Below are 22155 nucleotides of genomic sequence, written 5' to 3'. Positions count from 1 at the left end.
TTTTAATCATTTTGGCTGATTAAACCCGGCTGAGGTCGAAGGTGGTCAGAACTAGATGTATGTGTAGTCGCTGTGTATATACGGGGTGAGTAAAAAAGAATCATCTGATTTTAACAGGCTGTATTTTTTTAAAGCAATGGACATGGATGCTTACGAGAAATTTTAAAATACACGGCCGAATATAAAGCTTTACATACAAAACAATAGTCACGAGTACTCAACGTGTACCCCTCTCACGGATTATGTCCATGCGCAGTCAAACTCCTCCCATACTTTTCCAGCATGTCTGGAGTCACTGCAGCTGCTGCTGCTGCCAGCAACCAGGTGAAGCTCATGAATCTGCTCTTTGATGCCAATTTAAACTAGTGTAAACCATAGAGGAGGCGGGTGAGAGGGGGACATTAGCCAAGCTGATGTCCATTATGGACTGCACTCCTCACCCCCTGCATAGTGCAGACTCTGGAGCTCCTTCAGCTGTAGACTGAGCGGTATCGCAGGTCCTTCATCGCGACAGCAGTCAGACTGCACAATGCACACATGCAAAAGTTACCTGCAACAATATACATGCAAATATTTTATATCAATCATTTGTAAATAGTATAAATTACTCTTGCATAGTTTTTGCGTTTTGTTAGTTGTACACATTTTTTCTTATTTTTAATTTTAATTTTTTTTTTTTTAAATCTTTTTAAAAAAAATATATCTGTAATTAACTTTTTCTCTCTGAGCCTTTTGCTGCTTTTTGAATTTCCCCAGTGTGGAATGAACAAACTCCATATCTATATCTGTGCCACTACCACCATTCCAAACTACAGGTCTGGAATGTATGTCTATAAAGTGTGACAGTTATCTCTCTGTGGCCAATACAGCTGCAGCAAGGAGCCAAAAACACATTGTGTGTATTACTGGTGTTACTGGGATCACGTTCTGAACAAGGTCTTCAAACGTTTCCTGTATAACAACAATGACAGGGGCTCGAAGGGGAAAGCTCTTTCTTTTTTTTCTCTGTAAGTGGACAAATGAGATTTATGTGCTATTGTAAGATTATGACTACAGTTAAGTCGTGATGTGGCCTTAGCTATTAGAGACTTGACTCCCAGAAAGTAAAAACCCCACAGTCCTCACTAAATGAAGAAAGCAGTAGTTTGCAGGCACCTGGAGTGTTTACTTATCAGACAGAGTTGCAGTGCTAACTGCTAACACAGGAACATATCTTTCAACACTCAAAATTTTGACTTACCTTAAAGGCAGTGTGCACTTGAACAACACTCGACTTCCATTTGTCAAGAGTAGTTCAACTCGGTCTTTTGTTGATGAGATTAAATTAAGACTTGACTTGGATTTCTCTTGAACAACCAGACACTTGACCAGGTGTCTGGTCAAATCAAGTTGCTGGACGTCTCGAAACACTTGAGACTTGATTTGGTCTTTTTGTTAATTATTTGAGACTTGCCGCTGTCTCTAGTTACTCTCATCAAGCAAAAAGACAAGTAAAGAACAAGAAGTTTATCTTGTGGCTCTATTATTGGTTGGGCTTCCTGTGAGAGCACCAATACAAATAATTCATATCTGGCATCTTCACATGCTCATTTTATGTTTTCCCCAGTGGTTTTGTGTGAAAACAAGATCTTGATGAGATTTAATTGCTACATTTATCAGTAATTACTGAGTACAAAACAGCTTTTTCTATATAAACAGGAGCTTCTTGCTTTGTTTATACATTATTTAACAGTTTTTCCTCTTTCACATGTTTCACACTTCAGCAAATGACACACGCTTGAACCAAGTGCATTCATTATGACTCAGCATGGTGCACTAAGGCCTGCATATATTAATGCTGGATTCATGATTAATATTTAACACATCCAGGAGCATTTTGCACTATTTACATCTCATAAGAAACACAAGTGCAACTCCCAAGTGTATCAGACACATTAAGCAGACGTTTTATTGAACTTTGCTTCTTGGACATAGATATTTAAAACCAGTCAACAGAAGTCACTCCAACAGAAAATTAGACACAAGAAGCACCGCCCTTTATTTTTCCAAGAACTTTTGGCACAAGCAACAAGAAAAGATCGTGTCAGGAAAGTGTGGGTGTGTTTCTGACAGGTCAATGAATCTATAAAGGGAAGAGAGCATTTGAAAATATCAATGAGGAAACAGATTGCACGGCACACTCTGCCGCACTTGGAGATCATGAATCGATTGAAGCCTAAGGTTCACGATAGACAAACTCTGCTTTAGGCTATGGCAACATTTGGCAGGGGTGTTTGTTGGCTAACTTAACCCACTGCTTTATGTTCTCTGTGAGTTTTCCATTGTGAGTTTGCAAGTCTTTGCTCTTGTTTTTGTTTTTTTAATCCCTGATGGAAGCTGCAAAACACAACATCATCAAAGTCCTTTCGAAATCGGGGCCTCAATCCCTGCAAGCGAAGAAAGATCGAGATGCAGTCCTGACATATGAGTCAGGATGTCTCTGCTCTTAATTGTGTTGCTTTAGCATATGCATGATTAATAAACTGTATATTATATATATAAATATAATACACACGTCTGTTAAAGCGACTACAAGAAATCACAAAATTTAATATCTGACAGAAATAAATGTATTGACCTATAATTTGTTGTCTCGGTTATGTTACAAAGACAATCTCACATTGTATATAGTGTATATATTTATGGTATGCTGCATACACACACAGTTCATTTCCCTGGGTTCCCTAACAGAAATCTAAACTTTGTCTCCTGCTGTATCCTCGTCGTTTGAGTCTCTGTTGATGTGTGAGGTGATGCTCATGGTTTCCAAGAATAGTTGTAAAACTCCTGTTTGCGTGTGTGTGTGTGTGTGTGTGTGTGTGTGTGTGTGTGTGTGTGTGTGTGTGTGTGTGCATGTGTGTAAATTGATTAGCATCACATCCAAAATGATTTGCAAGCAATTTCTCTCAGCAAAGAGATTTTTGTGTTTACAATGTCCTTTTAGCCGTTTCCTGTTCTGGTCCAGACCCGATGCAGGTGACCTTTGTGCTCTGTAAACCAAAGAAATGACTTCAATCCATGTGGAAGGAGCAGGAGCTGTAAAGCCTTCACTCTGGTGTGGATACAATGAAGCATCACTGAAGTAGTATATGGTTTTTAGTCTCATTTATTTCCTCTTCTGGGTCCATGATATAGAGATTCTGGTCCTTTGTGTTTTACCCAAACACTGACACTCAGGAGAAGAGATTCTTTGGTCACTGAAGGTGAGAGTGGCGTGACAGAAAGCACCTCTTGTCTTGAGTCTTGGGAACTTCTTCCTTCCTACACAATCCCCTCACTGCGCTTGCTCCTCCACACCACCAGTGCCGTCATCAGAAGGGTGACCAGGATGGGCACAACAATAAACGGACCCAGGATGCGGTTGGGAGGGTCCATGGGAAGCCGTCCGGTCAGAGAGCAGTCGTGAAAGTAGTGCCTGTGGATGCGGATGAAGAACTCATCCACCAGCCGGTTGGGCCAGAAGCAGTCCATCTTCAGCGCTACCAAGTACGTGCAGTTTGTCAGCTCCTCGTAGAGCCTGCAGGACAAAACAAAACAGAGCAGGCAGCAAAGTGAGACGCAGAACAAACTCGCTATACATTTACCCAACAGGAAGTGTCGCTACATCCTGTCAACACTCAAACTTCAATCATGAACTTCAGGCAACAGCAGATCCCGATCATCTGCAGCCAAGCTAGCACCCAGTTTCCTTGCTAACGTGACAGCTGCTGCGTGTAGATTTTATTGGCTGCGTCAAGTTAATTGGTTTAGTTAACAGAAGCTGTCACCAGGTTTGATAAAGAATGAGAAGGAAAAAAATGGGTGGCATGGCAATGCGGTGGTTAGCACCATCGCTTCACAGCAAGAAGGCCCTGGGTTTGACTCCAGTCTGGGGTCTCTCTGTGCCTGCCTGATTACTCCGGCTTCCTTCCACAATTCCTCCCAGTTAAACACTCACCAGTTAACCAAAATCCATACACGGTCAGGTTAATCCTGGGGTTAACTGGCGATTCAAAATCACCCTATGACAGCTGGATGAGGCTCCAGCCCTCTTTTGGATAAGTGGAAGAAAATGGATGGATGGAGAAGAAAAATCAAACTTTTATATTAGAATGTTTTTAATGAAAAGTTTTATAAATTCATTTACCTTTATGATTGATTATTATGGACTACTATAATTTACTATGTGATTTAAATTAATTTTCTATAGTTGATTTAATCCAGTATGTTTCATCCATAATCATTTGTGCAAGGGCTGGAGACATCTGAGGACGGCGATGCCCTCGGCGAGGAGACAGGATGGCTAGACAGCCCAGACTGATAGTTAAGAGTGTTTTCACTCAGGAGTGATTCTGGGACATTTTCTAGGGTAGAAGGAGGTTTTCATATCAAGTACAAAGCTGTTCTGTCTCTTTGTGCAAGCAGCTGTACTGACGCGGCCGGCCTCCCCACATCTTTGTGTAAATAAAGGAGACCGTTAAACTTGAAAATGGCACAGCGCTGTTACAGTGCGGGCTGCTCCGATTCCAAATCCATTACACTTCTGAGACCACATCTAGGACCACCTTCCACACTGTGGGGAATTTACACAGATAAGATGTGCTGGATTCTGTGCCAGGCATTTTTACAAGATAACCTTTAACCCCGCAAGCTAATGCAATTATCTAATGGCATGCTAGCACTCAGGAGAGCCTCCTGTCAGAAGCTGGTTTGGGGAACATCTTTACAGGTGCGGCTTGTGTTAGTGCAGAAAAACATACCTGATCTTTTTTTTTCTAATAATCAGAAAAATAGAAAGCACAGGCTAACATCTTTAAATGTTCCTGTCTACTTCTATAACTTTAGCATGTAGAAAAATATAAAAACAAAAATTATTTGTGCTGCCAGTCTCTTATTGATCTTCCAAAGTTGCACTAACAGAACTTTATTATTAAAATTATCGGTGTGCTTTATATTGTTTCGTGCATTTTTTCCTCTTACTGTATTTAGTCTCAGGAGTCAGGTCTCCTGTAGTTACTTCATTCATATCTTTGTGCTTCCTGTGTAATTATTGCACTTCCTGTTTTACTTTGAAAGTCACATTTAGTTTTGTTTCCCTTGTCTTGTCTTCTATGATTTGGTTCAGCTGTGTGTGAGACACTCTCCAGTGTCAGTGGGCGTTTATCAATATGCGTACTTGTGCGTACTTGCGTTCTCGTGTACTCGTGATACGTCATCAGTCGGAGACCAAGTACTGTTCCAATTGGCACGCATCACGCCGAGAACGCGAAAAAGTCCCGGATGTGTTCTCGATCCGCCCGTTTTATCGAGCATGCATCGGTGTAGACTTGGGACAGCTAAATATCCCAGAATGCATTTCGTCCAAAACTCAACAGCGGACTCCAACCCCCCCCCCCCCGCTCGCGGACTTCTCACTACTCAGGTTAAAGAAACCCCAGCAGCTGTCTATAGTATTGAGTGTCCACTAGAATAGAAATAAAAGCGTTCTAACATCTCACCTGCTTGTTTTTATTAAGGTATGTACACGTATGTACATGTACACTATTTTTATTAATAGAGGTTTCACTACTGAGGTTAAAAATGATATATAAGTCACTTAGATCACTTCTAAATGTTAATGTTTGGTTTATTTCAGTGTTTTATTTGTTCCTGAGTAAACTGGTTTGGCTGTGATTAAAGTTAAGCTTCATAACATGTTACTTACAGTTACATTAAGAGGGGACGGCAGTAAAAACTCCGGCCCTGTGACATCATCACGTACGCTGGTGTTCCGACTGTACAAATCACGAGTCCGTGCTCGCGTACTTGAGAATTGAGAAACGGCCCACGAGTCCGTGCTCGCGTTCTCGGCGGGTACGTACTCACCGAGAACGCGAGTACGTACTCGCGTACTTGGGCATTGATAAACGGCCAGCGTGTTCTTCCTCCCTCGGTTTTTTCTACATGTTCTCCAAGTTTTGGTTTTATTTATAGTTCTCAGTTTCCCTTTTTATTTTTTGCCTTTTACCATCAGCCACAATAAACAGCTCGCTTTTAATGCTCCACCTGCTCCACCTTTGACCCCTCAGCGCTGCGAAAAAGCCAAACTCTGTGGCATTATCTTATAAAGTAACTTTTTCCACTCATCTATGAACCAAACCATAATATTTGTGTTCGGACATTCAGCCAACATTAGCATTCACCCAGAGTCCCGTTTCAGGCCACCTTACACTTTATTCTCCTTTTAGCTCTGTCTTTTCGCCGCCTCCTGAGGGAGACGTCCGGCAGCTTACTGTTCCACTTTGTTCACTAACTAGTCGCTCACTGTTATTGCCATTTCATGCTGGGCGGGTAGCGTGCAGCAGCTTTATTTGAGGATTTTGCTGAAAACAGCTGTCGGCTGTGGCAAGAAATTTGGTTAATGAGACCTCTGAGACTAAACTAAAAGAGTAAGGTTGCAGACCATAAAACAAGAAAGAGACTTAAATGCGCTTAGAGCTCTGAGGGGAATTAAAAGGTTAGATGATGATTTTCTGTGGATGGATCGCTACTTCTAATCAGCGTGTCAAGTACTGAATATGTGCTCTCTGTTTTTAACGTGTTAGTTTAATGGTGAAGCGCTTTTGACGATGCAGCCCCAACACGAGCTCTTCTTTTGTGGAAGGTTTACAGATGCAAACAGCTCAGGGCAGCTTGGCACGGCACCAGCACTACAAAGCACTGTGTGCTGCTGTAGGTAGCAAGTTCACTTTGTCTGGGTGTGTACCTCCTTCCTCGACCGTTTCCTTGAAGTCCTACAAATCATTTGCAGCAGAGATTAAAAAAAACAACATTGGTCCTGCTGCTGGCCTAATGAGCACTGGGGTTTTAGGGGATGCTTATGAGTCACTGAGTGAAAGAAAGCACAACAGAGTCGAGGCAGGGGCAGTGCACACACAGAGATGGAGGTGGTTACCAGTTCACCCCGCGTCGCTGAGGTTAGCGTCAAATTAAACCCGACAGTATGGAGCGTGTGTGTTTGCATGCACGCGCTTCAGCAGGCTGCTAAATGCAGCTCTCGGTGTAATTTCTGTTAGGCACCATTTCATTTGATCATAAAATCTTATGCAACAGAGAAAAGAGTGATTCAGCCCGTGTGTCAGGAGGCCATTTGGCTGCTATACACACTACACTTTGAAAGTAAATGGTATACTATTTCAGTTTCAGCACTATCTAAACTCGGCATACAGGTTGTGACATTTCAAACTGCTCTAATAGGGTAAGTGCAAGGTAAGTTTTGCAAGGTGCTTTGAACGCATTTATGCTTCTATTGCAGATTAAATGTTTTCCAACTCAAAAGGAAGAAAAGACAGAATGGCCTAAGAAGCACAGAAAAACATGGTGCAGTCAGGAGCAGTCTACAAAATCAGATTGTCTGATGACTGAAGCCAATGTGGGCATGACCCCAAACTAGTGTTTGCTTTACATGTTTGCCTTACGACTGAAAGATCTCTGGTTCAGTTCTAAAAGGAGACACAAACTCCTTGGGGGGTTTATATCTGGTGTACAAAATCAAACAGTGTGTACAAGGAAGCAGCTTAGGAGCCTCTCTGTTTTCTTGTAGGACTGACCAAAACTGCAGTTCCCTAGACGGCCACTTGAGGCTGACTACAAAGTTAAAGTCTGTGAGGCCAAAGTTAAAATATCCCCATGTCCCCTTTAATCGCAACTATACATCAATTTCAATTGTATTTTGAACCGTATTAACATTGTACTAAGTTATGCACTGTATATTGTATAAACTCATTCACGCATTCGTGACTTCCAGGTTGGACTACTGCAACTCTCTTTACATTGGCCTTTCCTCCACCCTTCTCGTTAGATTGCAGACTGTCCAGAATGCAGCAGCACGCCTTTTGACAGGTAGCAGGAAGTTTTCTTCCATCACTCCTGTTCTTGCTGGCTTGCACTGGCTTCCAATTAAATACCGTATTCAATTTAAAATATTACTTTTCACCTACAAAACCATTAATAATTTGGTGCCGAGCTACCTCAATGAGCTTCTCAGGTTACACACTCCTGTCAGAGCACTTAGATCTGCTACCCAAATTCTTCTGGAGCAACCTCGCTCTCGGCTGAAGTCTCGCGGTGACCGCGCGTTTGCTGTAGCTGCCCCGGTCTTATGGAACAACCTTCCTGTGTCTATCCGGGCGTCTGACTCTCTGCCTCTGTTTAAATCACGGCTGAAGACTTATTTCTTTAATCTTGCCTTTCCACCTAGTTAACACTTGGTGTGCGTTGGTACATTTTTATCCGTTATGCTTGTGAACTACTTTTATATCTTATGATTGTCAAGGTTTTATAATTGATACGTGCCAGGTCCTTTCTCTTTTCCCTCCCATCTCCCTTTTCCTATTTTATTTTTGTCAAGCACCTTGGTATACCCTTGGTTTTTTAGTGTGCTTTATAAATAAAGATTATTATTATTATTATATTAACATGGGCAACTTTCTCTCAATATATATTACTTTTGTGCAATATCTGTAAAAACCTGTCTCAGAGTGATGCTGAAAAACTAGTTCATGCATTTATTACTTCCAGGCTGGACTACTGTAATTCTTTATTATCAGGAAGTCCTAAAAACTCCCTGAAAAGCCTTCCACTGATCCAAAATGCTGCAGCAAGAGTCCTGACAGGGACTAGAAAGAGAGAGCAGATTTCTCCTATATTAGCTTCCGTTCATTGGCTTCCTGTTAAATCCAGAATTGAATTCAAAATCCTGCTCCTCACATACAAGGTCTTAAATAATCAGGCCCCATCTTATCTTAATGACCTTGTAGTACCATATCACCCTATTAGAGCACTTCGCTCTCGCTCTGCAGGCCTACTTGTTGTTCCTAGAGTATTTAAAAGTAGAATGGGAGGCAGAGCCTTCAGTTTTCAGGCCCCTCTTCTGTGGAACCAGCTTCCAGTTTGGATTCAGGAGACAGACACTATCTCTATTTTTAAGATTAGGCTTCAAACTTTCCTTTTTGCTAAAGCATATAGTTAGGGCTGGACCAGGTGACCCTGAACCCTCCCTTAGTTATGCTGCAATTACCCTGTTGGGAGCTTCCCATGATGCACTGTTTCTCCTGCACTCACCTCTCTGCATTTAACCATTAGTTGATATTAATCTCTGGCTCTCTTCCAAAGTGTGCCTTTTGCCCAATCTTCCTCCCCCTTCCCCAACCGGTCGCAGCAGCTGGCTGCTCCTCCCTGATCCTGGGTCTGCTGGAGGTTTCTTCCTGTTAAAAGGGAGTTTGTCCTTCCCACTGTCACCAAAGTGCTGTTTGATTCTGTATTTTTGTGGGATATTTACAGTATAAAGTGCTTTAAGGCAACTGCTGCTATCTAAATAAAATTGAACTGAACTGAACTGAACTGAACTGGTCACCTGTGTCTCAGGTGTTGATCATTCTTAATGCGATTATATAGCAGATATTATGGATTACCTTTTGGTTCATTGTAATAATAGTCAGTCCAAGAAGTACTGTGAGTTTTTTTCCTTTCAGTGACTGAAACTTTTGTATTTTCCTTATATATTAACACTAGTTAGCGGGCTCCTAACCAAGCTGGCTTTTACTTTCCCCCTAACCTTTTTTGGTAAATTTTGGTGACCAACCCTGCTCTGCTTTAAATAAAGCTTATGTGTGAGTTCAACATGGAAGATGTGCAATCTCTCATCTTCCTGCTTCCTTGGTGTTCGGCAGCTAATCTTTTCTTTACATCACTTTCATTTTCTTGCCCACCTTCTGTGAGCCAATCAGCCTGTGTGCTTTAACTCTCAGTGCTCCTCCGTCAGTCTGTGCCTCCTCCTCATCTCCACCTCACCCTGCTCAATCAGAGCTCCATCCAAGCCTCCATCTTCATCTTCACCACCACTGCTGGTATTCTGTTCTGCTGGGTCATCAGAGGGTAATTAGCAAGTAGCTTAATTTAATTCTCAATAAATCATATTCAGTTACTAAACTGTATTCTTAAGAGATCTGGATTAAGAGCAGTCTAAGCACGGAGACACAGAGCTGAGGGCCTCTCGTCCTGGTCCTTGCTTACAGTGAAACACACATTTAAATTCACCCCAAAAATGTAAGCTCTGAAATATGCATGTAAGAGTTTTTCAACACAGAGCTTAACCAATGCGAGGGTATCGAGTTTACTCAGAAATTAGGAAACACAAAAATAGTCCGCTTCAATTTTCCATTTCAGCTTATATCCCAGGACTGAGAGGAGAAGGTTTACAGAGATGGTTTGCCTCATTTAAACAAAGAATTAAGATAGCTTCATGCAAGGCTTGCTATTACAAACAGCAACGAAGCCTCTCGCTCTTGCTGCTATTTAAAACCGCTTTACAATGGGCAGTAATCACATGCTAAGCTTGTACAGGCGGCATTTTTCTTTTAAGGTTAAAGTATTCTCTGAAGTCAAACGTGAGGAGGTGGATAAAAGAGAAAATGGAGTTCAGAAAAGGTTGTGAGGAGTCACGTTTTATTTGTTGTTGTCTAAGACAAACAAGTGATGAGACCGGAGCTTTAGTCGACATGCCTATCAGCAAAAACTGAATCCGTTAATATTGTCATTTCGTTTCTGTAACAACAAATTTCAAACATGGGTTTCCAAGGCAGAGAAATCAGCTTATGTAGGTTATCAACAACCTTTAATTCTTTGTGACGCCTCGAGCACCCGCACCCTCCGCAGCACTGCCACAAGCACAATCCTGCAGATACGACTTTGCTTCCTTTGCCAAACGTTATGCAACTTTTTATCCTCCCTACACATCGGTAAGGGGTTTATGTGGAACACAAACGAAGCACTGCACATCTAGACATTTCACTTTGATCCGCACTGTGTAGGTGTTGGTGTATAAAACAAGCCAGTTGTTTAGTTCATCAGCATAAATTAAAGTATGCATGGTCAAACCTCAAGTGGTTTTTTAAATTCATTTGATCCATTTGAATTCCCAGAATGTGTGAGACAGAGAGAGAGACAGACGATGTATCCAAACTCACTTATAACAAAAGGGTGTGAGATTGGAAAAATATGTCTAAATGTACAATAATTTCACAGCTTGTGCTTATGTAACCTGCTTCGGTATAGAGAATTGTATTCTCTGAAATATCCAGCCACTGGCCATCTGTGAACCACATGCAGGGAAAGGTGGAGAAAAGGCGAAGGGCACAAGATGCAGACGGAGGGTCAGGCTTTTAAACCATGAGGGCAGCTGAATTAGACACGACTCTGCTGCTTCAACTAGTTTGATCCGCTGACAGAAGAGCAGAGTGAATAAATAAAACCAAAGATGATGAATAAGTAAAAATAACACACAGAGACGCTGCTCCGGTGACTTGCTGGCTCAAAACTGGTCCTTTATTCTGCTGACTGGAATATGAGGAGTCGGGCTGGCAAAATGTCCAGGTACGGCGGCAGATTGATGGGGCGTTTATGAAAAAATAATGGCGCACTGCACGCTTGTATTTTGTGAGGGACTCTGCTGTCATGTTGAGTTATTCACAGTAACTGGAACAACAAACATCGTTATCTCGGCCATGGAAGTCATGCTGTCAGTGGAAAATTAATTATTAGCTAAGGAGACTTGTTGGTGGTGCAGATCTAGATGGATTATTAAAAAAATAGTGACAAAATAATGACAGACAATCCAGGGAAAACCTTCCCTCAGTCGCACAGCATGAGGGGAGGGGAGGGGTGATGCTTCCTGCAGAAACGCTCTTTTATTCTCTGCTGACTTTCAGTGACTTTCTTTTTTTTTTTTTAGCTCAAACTGAAAATGTCACTTGGGAAATCCAGTTAAAGTAAAAAATATAGCCTTGGTTTCCTGTATAATGTTGCACTCCCCATGACCTCCGAGTTATATTATATTTAGGAGTAGTTTATATTTAGTGGCATTAAACCACTCTATGAAATTACAATCAGAGTGACGAGCGTCCCTGGAGTCCCGCTGCTGTTAGTTCAGGTCGACTGTAACCACGCATGAAAGAAATGCAGCTCCGTTTTTCATGTCTGAAGCGAGTCCGGCCGGCAGTAGGTGTGTCGGCACAGCGGGGAGAAAAAATAACTGAATCTGGCTAAACCTTGGCTGCAAATCAACTCGCTTCTCATCACCGAGCCACATGATGAATGGATCGGCCAATCAAATCTGTAGAAAGGCACTTCCCTGGTATTACTTTGTAATGGGAATGCCATATTCTTCCTACTTAAATTGCAATCATCACGACAAAAGATATAGCCTAATAACTGCTGAGGAAAATATTATGAAACCCTGTGCAGTGTTCAGCCCTTAAACTATAACAGGAAGTATCAGCTCACACCGCTGCAGCTGTATTAAAACGATGACACATCTCTCATCGTGTGAAAGTCGACTCCTCACGAATAATTTTATGAACTCTAAAGAAAGCTGAATTCAGCTGCTCGCTTATGAACGCGTCACCACCGCAGGATTTGGGACATTTGTCTTAATGCTTGATGCTCCTCCTGATGCAGCTCCAGAGGGATTTGTGTCTCCTGGGAATGAACTGAGGATCGGTCACTTGTCAAAACAACTGCACTAAGAAATCACAAATTTTATCAGCACTAAATTATCCAAAACATGCTCAATGGACACTTTGTTGCCATGAAGCATATCTAAAAAAACAATCAGGTGGCAGTAGCTCAGTGCATTTACGCATGTAGGCATGGTGAAGATCAGAATAGGAAAGAAGGTGATTTAATGAGCAGCAGAAGACCACACCAGTTGCCACTCCTGTCAGCGAGGATCTGGAAACTGAGGCTGCAGTTTGGACCTGCTCACCTAAATCGGACATCACAAGTTTGGAAATATGTTTCTTGGTCTGATTCTGATGGTAGGATCATAATTTGGTGTAAACAGCATGAATGGATCCATCCAGCAGATGTTCAGGCTGTTGGTGTTGGTGTGTGGGGAATCTTTTCTTGGCACTCTTTGGGCCTCTTAGTACCAACTGAGCATCATTCACTCTCCATCTACTGATGGCTGCTTCCAGCAGGACGACGCACCAAGTCACAAAGCTCAAATCAAGACAAACTACTTGAACGGTGAGTTCACTGCACTCAAATGGCCTCCACGGTCACCAGATCTCAATCCATTCAAGGTCCTTTGGGATGCAGTGGATAAAGAGATTCACATTGTGGGCGTGCAGCTGACGAATCTGCAGCATCACGTCAGTGTGAACCAAAATCTCTGAACCATGTGCCACAGAGAATTAATGCAGTTCTAAAGGGAAAACAGTGTACCTAATAAAGTGGCTGGTGATTCAAATAAGACACCATTCTGACTCCTACCCTTATACATCCCTTGCTAATCACTGTTAATTATGAAAGTATTCAGCTGTTGCTTGTGGACAAAGATGTTAATAAAGTCAAAGATGAGTTTATCTCTGATCATCAGAGTCAGGCCGTTACTACGTTTTTAATTATTTATATTCAGGGAGTGTTTATCATCTGTTTCACTTCCATTTTGTGGAGACGAGTTAGTCGACCGGCAGAGATGCCGTTGTGTTGTGAGGAGATCAAACAAAAAGCGCACGCTGCTGTAACAGTCTTGATCAACAGCGCATCGGTCACATCCGATAAGATATAAGAGATCCCTTGAAGAAAAACTGGGATGACAAGCGTCAAAGAGCTACAGCTGAAGCTGAGGACGGGGAAATTAAAGGTTTTACACACAGATACAAATCTATGAGGACCTCAAACTGTATAATCTTGTGAAAGGACTCAGCTGTCAACCAGAAAAACCTCCTCATCACTCACACTCATTGTTGAAAATATTCCTGCTATGAATTCTTGGAGATATTATCTCAGAAAAACAGAAGAAATCCATTCAAACCAAAGAAATCCAAAGAAAACAAGTCAAACACTCTCTACAAGGACATCTGACAAAATGTCCTACTTTTTCTTCCTACTTTGTTATTTTGTGGACCTCCAGCGTCTCTTTTCCTCCTCTGTGTGTAATTTCTTTCCCTCTCGAGAAGAAAAGTGATAAATATTTAGCAACGTTTGAAAGGTGGCTTTTGTTCTGGTAGTGCAGCGTTTTCTGTTGCTTTTGGCTGAAATACACACACGCCGTCACATGGTTCTCCCTCAGATTCTATATATTTTTCACTTTTCTTTTCTCTCAGCCGTCGTATACATTTCAAATCAAACATCATATCATGGGGTGAACAGATGGAGCTTTGAGTGTGTGAGGATGTTTATTTTTGACGTGTGTGTGTGTATTTGTGTGTCTGTGTGTGTGTAGACAGACTCAGTTGCATTTGTGTTTGTACTTGTGTATGTTTTCTGCTCAAGTATAAATTTGCTCTGTCAGCTCTGTTTGCGTGAAAGTCTGAGAGTTAACATTTGCACGCGTGCGTGTGTGTAGTATGTTTATATATCTTTGTGGGGACCAAACGTTGGTAGTTTAAACCCCGCTTGTGGGGACCAACAGCCGCTATGGGGACAAAATCCCCGTCCTCATGAGTGTAAAGGCATTTATGTAACTCCAATGTGGTTTTAGTGTCAGGGTTACCGTTACGTTATGGTTAGGTTTAGGGTAAGGGTCAGGGTTAGAAATGACTGAAAGATTAATAGGCTGTGTTTTGAGTTTTGTTAAAAAAAGAATGACTTCATATAGAGAAAAATACATATCACATATGCAGGACACCTTAAACTAGTTTTTTAATTAAGCAGCAAGGCAGAACAAAATCAGGGCTGTATCAAGACACGAGGACTAAACCCCAATTCAACCAGACCCAGAACTGATCCGGAATTAAAACAGGACTACAACAGTTCAAAATCAGGACTACTTAGGACTTAACCAAGACAGAACCAGAAAAGTTTATATAATTATTTAGCCTTGTTGTGCAAACAAGCCTGCATAACTTAATAAATATAGAATTTGAAAACTAACAAACCTAAAAAGAAACACTAGCTACGAGATACATGAGTACCTATGATACGGTGATACTTTTAGTGAACAACCATTTGACTAACATGTGTGTCACCTGCTCTTGTTCCATCTCTGTTCTGTCCTCATTCTCCATCTCCCTCTCTGTTCATCTCTCTCTCTCCCTCTCTGCTCCTCTCTCTCCCTCTCTGTTCCTCTCTCTCTCCCTCTCTGTTCCTCTCTCTCTCTCCCTCTCTGTTCCTCTCTCTCTCCCTCTCTGTTCCTCTCTCTCTCTCCCTCTCTGCTCCTCTCTCTCCCTCTCTGTTCATCTCTCTCTCCCTCTCTGTTCCTCTCTCTCTCCCTCTCTGTTCCTCTCTCTCTCTCCCTCTCTGTTCCTCTCTCTCCCTCTCTGTTCCTCTCTCTCCCTCTTTGTGCTGACAATCAAGCCAAACACCAACATCATCAAATATACAGTTGAAACCAGATATTTACATACTCGTCAGATAAAAACACAAACACTTTTTTAATTGTAACATCAAATCAGAATAAATGTTTATTTTTTTAGATTGATAAATATAAAAACATATTTGTTAACTTTATGAGTAAAGAGAGAAACTATCTGTATTTCTTAATTGTAAATGGCACCAAATTGTATTCAAAACTGAGCCACACTTATGGAGCTCCACAGTTCTTTTCCTGGTGTTTTGGTTGACATCTCTTGATTTTCCCATGTCAAAGAAACAGGCTCTGTGTTTTGCCTTATATGCATCCACAGCTGTGCCACCAATTTACTCACATGGACTCTACTAACCTATCAGAAGCTTCTTCAGCTCAGAATGGAATCGTCTGGAGTTTTCTTATTAATTAACAATAAACTTAGTGTATATGTACTCCTAAATTTGATGAAAGTGATAAAAAATAGACAGCTCTGTCTCTCTTTATTCTGACATTTAACTAATTCAAAAGATATTTCAATATTTATTTATCCAAAACAAAACAAGTTTACTCTAAATTGATGTTGTACAGTAAAAAATGTTCTTGTGTTTTCCATAAAGTGTATGTAAATATCTGGTTTCAACTGTGAATAATAATTCCTCTTGTTTTGCATAGGAATATACTGAACAACACACAAAGCATAATATATAAAATAACATCTACCAGAGTTTTTTCTTTGAAAGAAGCCCCTTATGTCCATTCTTGTATATCAGTACATTACTGAAACCGATTTATTTAGCCGTGGAGGGAAACAACTGAAAATATGAAATAAACACACATGTGAGCTAAGACTCTCTAAACAAACAGCGTTGTTGTTGTTCGGCTTTTCATTTCGCCATTTGTTGATTCACTTGAAGAACAAGTAACGTAATATGGGTCAAGTGATCAGTTTGATATCAATCTTTTGTGATACACCGTCATATTTATATTATTTGTACAGTACGAATGATTTGCTTTGGTACCTGGTCAAACTTCAGTTCTCCTCTGTCTGCCTGGCTCCGTTTCTCCAAAAGCGCACTCCTAGGCAGCGGCTCCCCCCGCCCCCTCGCTCAGTCGCTTAGTGCCTGAGCTCGGATCATACCAATATTAGGGGGGATTTACGCACAGTCGTAAATTCCCACAGTGTGCACTATGTGCTTCGAATATTGTGTGTAGTTTTGTTTTATGCAGTTGTCAGCCAGGCATCTAACTATGAAAAAAATACACTTCAAAAGACCCCGGGCTTCTGAAAAAACAACCCGGGCTTAAGCCCAGTAAGCCACCCCCCCCGCTCCGCCACTGCTTCAGGGTTCCCCCATCTGCCGAGTACTGCTGATAATCCTGAATAAATCGATATGAAACAGGTTGGGATGGAGAGACAAAAGTTGACAAACAAGATAAATAAAAAAAATATATAAAATTAAAACTCTGCACCACTTCCAGGTTGTGTCTTTGTTACGTTCCATATGTGTTTTCACTCATATGGATTTAATCCACTCCTCAGAAGCTTTTTTCAGCTAAATAAACCTGCAGCCGTTGTTCACATGTTATAAATTTGCCGTTGGCTCTAGTTTCCGGCAACGTTGCCTAATAAGTAGTCTTGTGATGGGAGGAAGCATCGGAGTTAACACAAAGTTCAGAAGTCAAATTGGTATTCCAAGCTGAGAGAAGATTTCTCGACACTGAATCAAGACTAGATTGAAGGTTTCTGGGAGGGCAGTGCATGGCGCTAACACGCCTTTGCTCAAACTAGATTTGCTGTAATCAAAGCACGTTCAGGCACTGTTAGAAGATCAATACATCAGGCTTTGTTCACAGAAAGATAGAACTTCACCACAGATGCAGAACTTATAAAAAACAAAAAACAAAGAAAACAAAAGTCAATCAGCAAAAGATCTGTGAGGAGACGGTGGTTTGGTTTGACTGTATTTATTCTTATTTTATTCTAATTGTCCTTCATAACTTTTGCACTGTCCACTTCCTGCTGTGACAAAACAAATTTCCCACGTGTGGGACTAATAAAGGTAAAGGATTCAGGACTGAAATAAGATCATGTCTCCAAACTTTGAAAGAACTACTTATATAAACTAAATAAGATCAAGGTGACTATCAGATTTCCATCTTATGGAGGCACTTTTTGTAAGATGATACTGGGATCACAAATCTCATGCTATCATTAAATCAATTTGTAATTACACATATTTACTAGTGAGTATGGAAAGAACTAAAATAGCCATTGTACAAATGTGTAGCCCAGTTTGGATCCCATTGTATGTACAGTACCTCCCAAACCCCCTGGCAGTACGGGGGGTTTGGGAGGTACCGTACACACACCTCTCCAAGCACGTATTTAAGACACTCGAAGAAAGTTACTTTGAATAATGATTGTCTGCAATAGACTGGTGTCTACTCCAGGTGGGTCCAGCCTCCTGTGACCAGCCATGCATCCATTTTATTGTCAAAAACTTCTAGATGTCCACATAAAGGTGTGTAGTGATGGTTTATCTTCAGGGAAAGATCGGTGTATTGCATGAAGGCCCAGTGCTTCCTCCAGCTTCCTTGCTGTGGATCTACTATTTCACTTTTCCACTCCTGTCACTCACATTTGCATAAACCCACATGTGGCCGGCGCCACTATGAAATGTGAAAACTATAATACAATACTATGCTTGAGACCACGCTGTAACGTATTTGCAGTAATGACACAGATAGAGGTGAAGTCTTCCTGTCATATAACTGCAATCTGATTTCTTTTTTATCCGCTTTTGTCGCAGGAGCAACAAAGGTAACAGCAGGTGACTACAGTGAGTACATCAAAGCTTTTCTCCTTATAATGAGGCACAAACTTGTAAAGGCAGACGTGTTATTTATGATATCCTTAGAACGCAGATGAAAAACGTGGCAAATTAATCGATGGGCTGTATAAACAGTCATGGTGTGTTTGTGTCTGCTTATCTAAAAAGATAGTGTATGACTGAACAGTGCTATAACGACAGAACAAAGAGAATGAGAAGCAACGGTGCACAACAGCGGGAGAAAAATATTCTCATCCTTAATTCCTTTCCAGCTTCAGTGGAAACCCGGTGGGACCGGTGAATCGTCAAAGTGAATGTTTGCAGTATTGATGTGAAGGCACAGAACAAGAAGACGGCTCAATTAAAGCAGAAAACACCTTTTGTTGTGTGCTCCTCTAAGGGCTTCTATATATACACAGTTCGAAATGTAATTTCAGGAGTTCTTAGGACGGCACTGTGTGCAGATGCCAATATAGTGTAAGCTAATAATAAGTGAAGAAGAAGATTATAAAGATGCTGACTTAGAGCAACAATGGAAGAGAAAATGAAATGCTACGTGTTTTTTTCCCAATTGCAAAGATTTCTTCTTCTCACAGCAGGATTTCTTTCTTCTTTTTTTTACAGTGTGGATATGATGTGGTTTGATCTTCAGAAATGAGACTTTTTTTCTTTATGGAAAATAATTCAGAACTTAACAAAATATAACTGGAGTTTTCTTCCTAAATTACAGTCTGCATAAATGATGCTACTGACAGGCTGCTTCCTGTTCTGTCCGTGTTTGTGTCCAGCTATCACATATCAGGCTAATGCAAATGAAAAACCACCCTTACCGAGGCAAGTATTCGAATCATCGTCCTAACGCTATTAAAGATTTATTGCATAACAGCTGCAGTCATGCAGCAACGCAGCCACTGCTGGACGTTATCCAGTCATTAGAGTTGTAAAAACATAAGCAATCCATTTCTAATCACCAAGTAATCAGCTGTTTAATCACACAGGTCCACAGAGAGGGAACTTCAGTAAGCTTTCCACACTACTGAGCTCACTAGATTTATCTGGCCCGGGTTTGTGCATAAACCAATGTGAGCTCAACTCAGCCACAAAAGGGTTTTTAAATTATTACAGACGGCTTACAGACATGCATGACTGACTGACCAAAATATCCTCGAACAATAACACGGGCGGAAAAGTCTCGCAGAATCACAGATGATGGTTATTTTTAAACAAGAAGTGTGCAGTCTGAAAATGTATTCAAGGTCAAAGGCAGAAAACATCGTATCATTCTTTGTATTCTAACCCTTTACGTGTGTCCAGCTGGATGCTGAGTTCAAATAATGACGTTTTCACCTGACAAACAGGTAACTGTAGCTGAAATGACACACATCAAATTATTTAGTAATTTTTAAAAAAGTGTTTCAACCCAGCAACTACACCCAAAAGCTATGTTTGATTCTTATAACATATTTCTGTTTACAATTATATATTAACATCTTGATCTGGAATGGCTTAAAATGAAGTTTCTTTCATTTGGCATCATTAGCTGTGTCGGTACAGAGAAATTAGCTCCAGCAATCCAAATATTGGCAAGAAAATGTTAATTAAGTGAAGAAAACCAAAGTAACGACAAGCCCTTATTTCTAGTGTGTAGCAAACAAAGTCCAGAAAAACCTTCACAATGACACAAATTCGGAAGCGGAGAAGTTGATCAAAGTCCCAGAAACCAGCCGTTAAGGGAAGATCAGAGATTTTATGAAATACTACTGCTAAGAACCAGAGATGATGGAGACTGATAGGAATAGGAGAACTGCATGAGTCAAGAAAGAGAAAACCTGCCGGCACAATGCACTTTGCTCTTGTGGTTTTTGTTTTGTGAGATGTTTGTGCAGAGAACATGAACATACGGTATCTGCATGCGTGGTTCCCAACATGGAGGAGAACCCTTCATCCCACGGCTGGACCACCGGAGCCGCCTTACCCAAACCCCACTGATGTGACTTTGGATGAATTCAACCACAAAGTGAAGGAAAAGCAGCCAACAAGTGCTCAGCATATGTGTCCTGTTAGACTGTCTGACAGGCCAATGCCAAGTGTGCAAAGCTGCTATCATCCTCTGAAGGATCTAAAACACAGTTTTTCATTGTTTCTGGTGCATTTTTCTTCAATGAACAAACAGAAAGAAAAAGAAATCCCATTTTTCATCACTTGCATCATTTTACACAGCATTTAAAAACTGAATCATGTGATATATCATGCTGTAAAAATAAAAATGAATACCTGTAATGAAGGCATGAATCCAGGCTATAATGATTTCTAATGAATCACCAGAATTGCCCTTTTGGGATTCTTTAAATCAGTTCACCTTTGAGGATTTCTAATTATTTCCTTTTCACAGCAAATCAAAACTAAAACAGAGCAAAGCTTAAGTGGATTTCAGAGCGTTTATGGACTAATGCTGGAGAAGTGTGTCTGTGCATGTGTCGAGAGCTAGAATAAGCTACTTCCATAATGAGCGCAGTAATGTAATAATGTGCTACAATTAGCTGACTAACCCAACAGACGGTGTAGATAGATGAGCAGACACAGCCCTCAGTGTCTTGTGCTACTGAGGCTGGCAGATGGACTGACTAAAGCAAAAGCATATCTAATAGACCCCATAAATATTTATAGGCACTGGATTATCTCGAGTTGTTGGTATTTTTAGAGGAAAAGATGCACTCAACAAACTCAACTACTCAGGATGATTCGGACTCAGCTTCTTATATCTGGTCACTGATTAGACGTTAGTGGGACTTTAATTCAGAAACACTGGCATGTTTTATCTCAGCAGCGCCTGCCAGAACCACTTTAAATTTCTTTACATGTTTACAGCAAATAACGGGATATTAGGCTTTCAATTAGAGAAGAAAGACGTGGTTAGAACTGTGAAGCATTTAATTGAACTTATCCATGATGTAACCTAGTCCTCACTGAAAGCTGCTACACGAGGAACATAGGAAAGGGTCTGAGTCAGCAAACTGGCTCAGTAACAGCAGTTACATCGATTGAAAAATTGCTAGCATTAGCAGGAAACTGTGGTGACTTTTCATTGCGAATGTGAGGATGAGCGTGTTATTTCTTTTTGTAGAAGTTTAAAGGCTTTTAAAGTGGAAGCATATATTAAAACTTTCACACTAGTGTTAACGCATTTTTAGATACTACCTTCAAGGTTTTTTTTTCATTAAATATACGTTTTTTCTTTTTAAACATGATTAGAATTCAGTTTATTACTCACTTTATCACAAAACATAACAAAACAAAAACCTAAATGCAGGATCCGGGATGCAGACTGCTGAAAAACTCTAAATGAAAGTACAAACTGCAAAGCAAAAAAAAATCCAAAGTAACAGGTGTACATGGATGGAAAAACTCTTAACATACACTGTGACAAAGACAGAGGGAAGGTCTATTTATACACATGGGAAAAACACGTGATTAAACATTTATACACATTGCATTTTCCCCACCTGTCTCTAATTCCCGGTGAGGCGAGGTGATGAAAAATACTCTCATCTCATCAGAGAAAGCAAGGATGCAAACAATAATGTGAATCACAGGGGAGGAAGTAAAACAAAGCAAAACACCAGAGACAGAAACTTTCAAAGTAAAACAGGAACTAAGCTGCAGGAACAGACTACACAGATCCAAAGGAGTGCTGGGCAAACTAAACATAAAGGACAAGCTGCAAAAAGAGTAACTAAAAGTCAAGTAAAAGCTGAAACAAAAGCCAGCTGGGGTCACACTTATTATTTGGATTGATGCTTTTATGGCATTTCTCTACACTTGCTGAGTGTTCAAAGAGCTTTCTGCTACAAATTTCATTTACACAACATTTATTTACCTTTACTGTGAAGCACTTTGTCTAAAATCTGCACGAAAACATGCAGATGAGACAATCAAACCACTGACCTTCCAATTAGCAGGTGACTCTAGTACAGA

General features: G+C 40.8%; 1 protein-coding gene across 2 annotated transcripts in view; it reads right to left on the bottom strand.

The window, feature by feature from the left end:
• Positions 1-2014: 2014 nt before the first annotated feature.
• ramp1 (receptor activity modifying protein 1) overlaps positions 2015-22155 on the bottom strand; it is a 65152-nt gene continuing 45011 nt past the window's right edge. For both annotated transcript variants that reach the window (XM_031746677.2, XM_031746678.2), the window contains exon 3: positions 2015-3556. In XM_031746677.2, coding sequence (XP_031602537.1) covers positions 3301-3556 — 256 coding nt within the window. In that variant the 3' untranslated portion in view covers positions 2015-3300. The remainder of the gene's footprint in view (positions 3557-22155) is intronic.

The sequence above is a fragment of the Oreochromis aureus genome, linkage group 16, assembly GCF_013358895.1.
Source record: "Oreochromis aureus strain Israel breed Guangdong linkage group 16, ZZ_aureus, whole genome shotgun sequence".
Lineage (NCBI taxonomy): Eukaryota > Metazoa > Chordata > Actinopteri > Cichliformes > Cichlidae > Oreochromis > Oreochromis aureus.
The sequence above is the reverse complement of the archived record's forward strand: the minus strand, read 5'-3'. Positions and strand labels throughout refer to the sequence as shown.